Raw genomic sequence first — 1800 nt, 5'->3', positions numbered from 1 at the left:
CGGTGCTACGTACAAACGATAATTCTGACGAAAATGTGGCACCGCCGAGGTTCGAACCCGGGTCTCACGGATCATATCGAGAAATGAGGCTTCCAACGAGTTGAGCTCTCTGGTACACACCCCTCCAACTTCAGCGTATCTTTATTCGCGTAATAACAGTCGTCGTAATACTTAGCGGCCAAAGTTAAAGCTGTCAGAAACAATCTAAACACATCCATTGCACACTCACAATGTCACCATAACTGACCCTCTACTTCTAACTTCAACCAAACACGCTAATTCCAACCACACCACGCCCGAGAATCCTCCGATGAAATCAACACTACAACACTTCCCCAAGTCCTCAGATAGCCTCGAACTAGAGCGCCTACTTTTCTCTGCAATAGATAGTCCAGGGTCTTACCTGTGCACATTCAAGCGTGTGATGTTGAAAATTGTGGTATGTTCGTGACCAGCGACCGTGACATCAACATCAGTGTCCTCCGAATAAGACGATTCCTTCACAGCACGATCCAAATACACCAAAGCAATCACAAAGCATTCGCCGGAGCAGTGGAAGAACTTCGATAATCGTAAAAGATAATCGGAAATTGAGATACCTGCCCAAGAGCATCAGATAGCTTGATACATGTAGATGAACCTCACTTGGAACAGTGACCGAATGGAACCGAGATCGCACAGGTTTGTTGTTGTTGTTGCTGTTCGCCATGCTCTTCTCTCTCTCTTCTCCCAGCACAATAAGGTGGTCCAAGACTCTCGACAAAGACGGCAACTGAGAATAAACCACCACAAGTTGCACACTCAGCAGTATTCGACACGTCGCTAGCAATAAAGACGATGATGTAGTGATGATCAGGTTTACTCACAAAGCAGTCAATATCTGTTCGGTCCGGAATGTCTCGAGATGATATACCACGTGGGTACTCCTCTTCAGAGTCGTCATGCTCGAAGCCTAGACGACCGTCAGAGGTATCTTCTGGGCTCGAACAAGGTTGACTCGATGCTTTAGTACTCGGACCACTCGTCCCCGTACCTGCCAAGAGGCAACCTGCCAAGACGCAAACTGAACTCAGCACTTGTCGGCTTTACTTTCGGGTGATGTCGTAACGTTGAGTACCGATCGACAAGCATATGCGTCGCCTCTAGTTGTTGCTCGCAACCATCTGTCACTATAAGAGGCGTAAGATGAGGACGGAAAGCTACAGCAAGCCGCCATAGCGCCGCAGTCGGCCTTCTCGACTCGCTTGAACGTGGTCTTGGTCTCCATCATTGTAGAGTATCTTCGCAGTAGCGTGGTATGTGGATCCCTGCTATTATTCTGACGGGTCCTTTCATGACAAAATCTCTCGCGGTCCTTATTGCCAACCCAAGAACGAGGTGATATGAAGGCCATTGCAGACATTATCGAAAGCCAGTCGACAGACGACGGAGTTGAAAACCTACAACTTCACACACCGTTTCGAAGAATTCCCCAGAACCAGTGACATCCCAGAAGTACCGACTGTTGGTACGATCGATTTACCAACACGGTGGACACGTATTCAGGTGAGAACTACTAACTTGATACCTCTGACAATAACAAACTATCTCGAGTCCTCTACTTTAAAAAGTAGTGGAGCAGCACTCCTGCGAGAGTACACACGTACACGTAATAGAGGATTCGTATCGACAATAAGATCCTCATTGGGCACCCGCGCCCACCATTCTTATGACTTTAATTGTCGTCAAACTCAAAGACAATGCGCATATTGAAAATTCTGTCTTAACAGTAACGATGATCGCACTGATAGGAAAAGTGCC

The 1800-nt window shown here is 47.2% G+C and overlaps 1 protein-coding gene across 1 annotated transcript; it reads right to left on the bottom strand.

Moving 5' to 3' along the window:
* Positions 1-129: 129 nt before the first annotated feature.
* Pmar_PMAR015483 (hypothetical protein) lies at positions 130-1453 on the bottom strand (the record flags this gene model as incomplete). The annotated part of the gene is made up of 5 exons (XM_002775738.1): positions 1090-1453; positions 867-1033; positions 646-772; positions 404-599; positions 130-204 (listed from the first exon to the last, which is right to left on the bottom strand). Coding segments are annotated over exons 1-5 (878 nt in total), but the record flags the coding sequence as incomplete, so codon positions are not given.
* Positions 1454-1800: the final 347 nt, after the last annotated feature.

Source organism: Perkinsus marinus (genome assembly GCF_000006405.1).
Source record: "Perkinsus marinus ATCC 50983 genomic scaffold scf_1104296955368, whole genome shotgun sequence".
Taxonomy (NCBI): domain Eukaryota; phylum Perkinsozoa; order Perkinsida; family Perkinsidae; genus Perkinsus; species Perkinsus marinus.
This window is presented reverse-complemented; position numbering and strand designations above follow the sequence as displayed.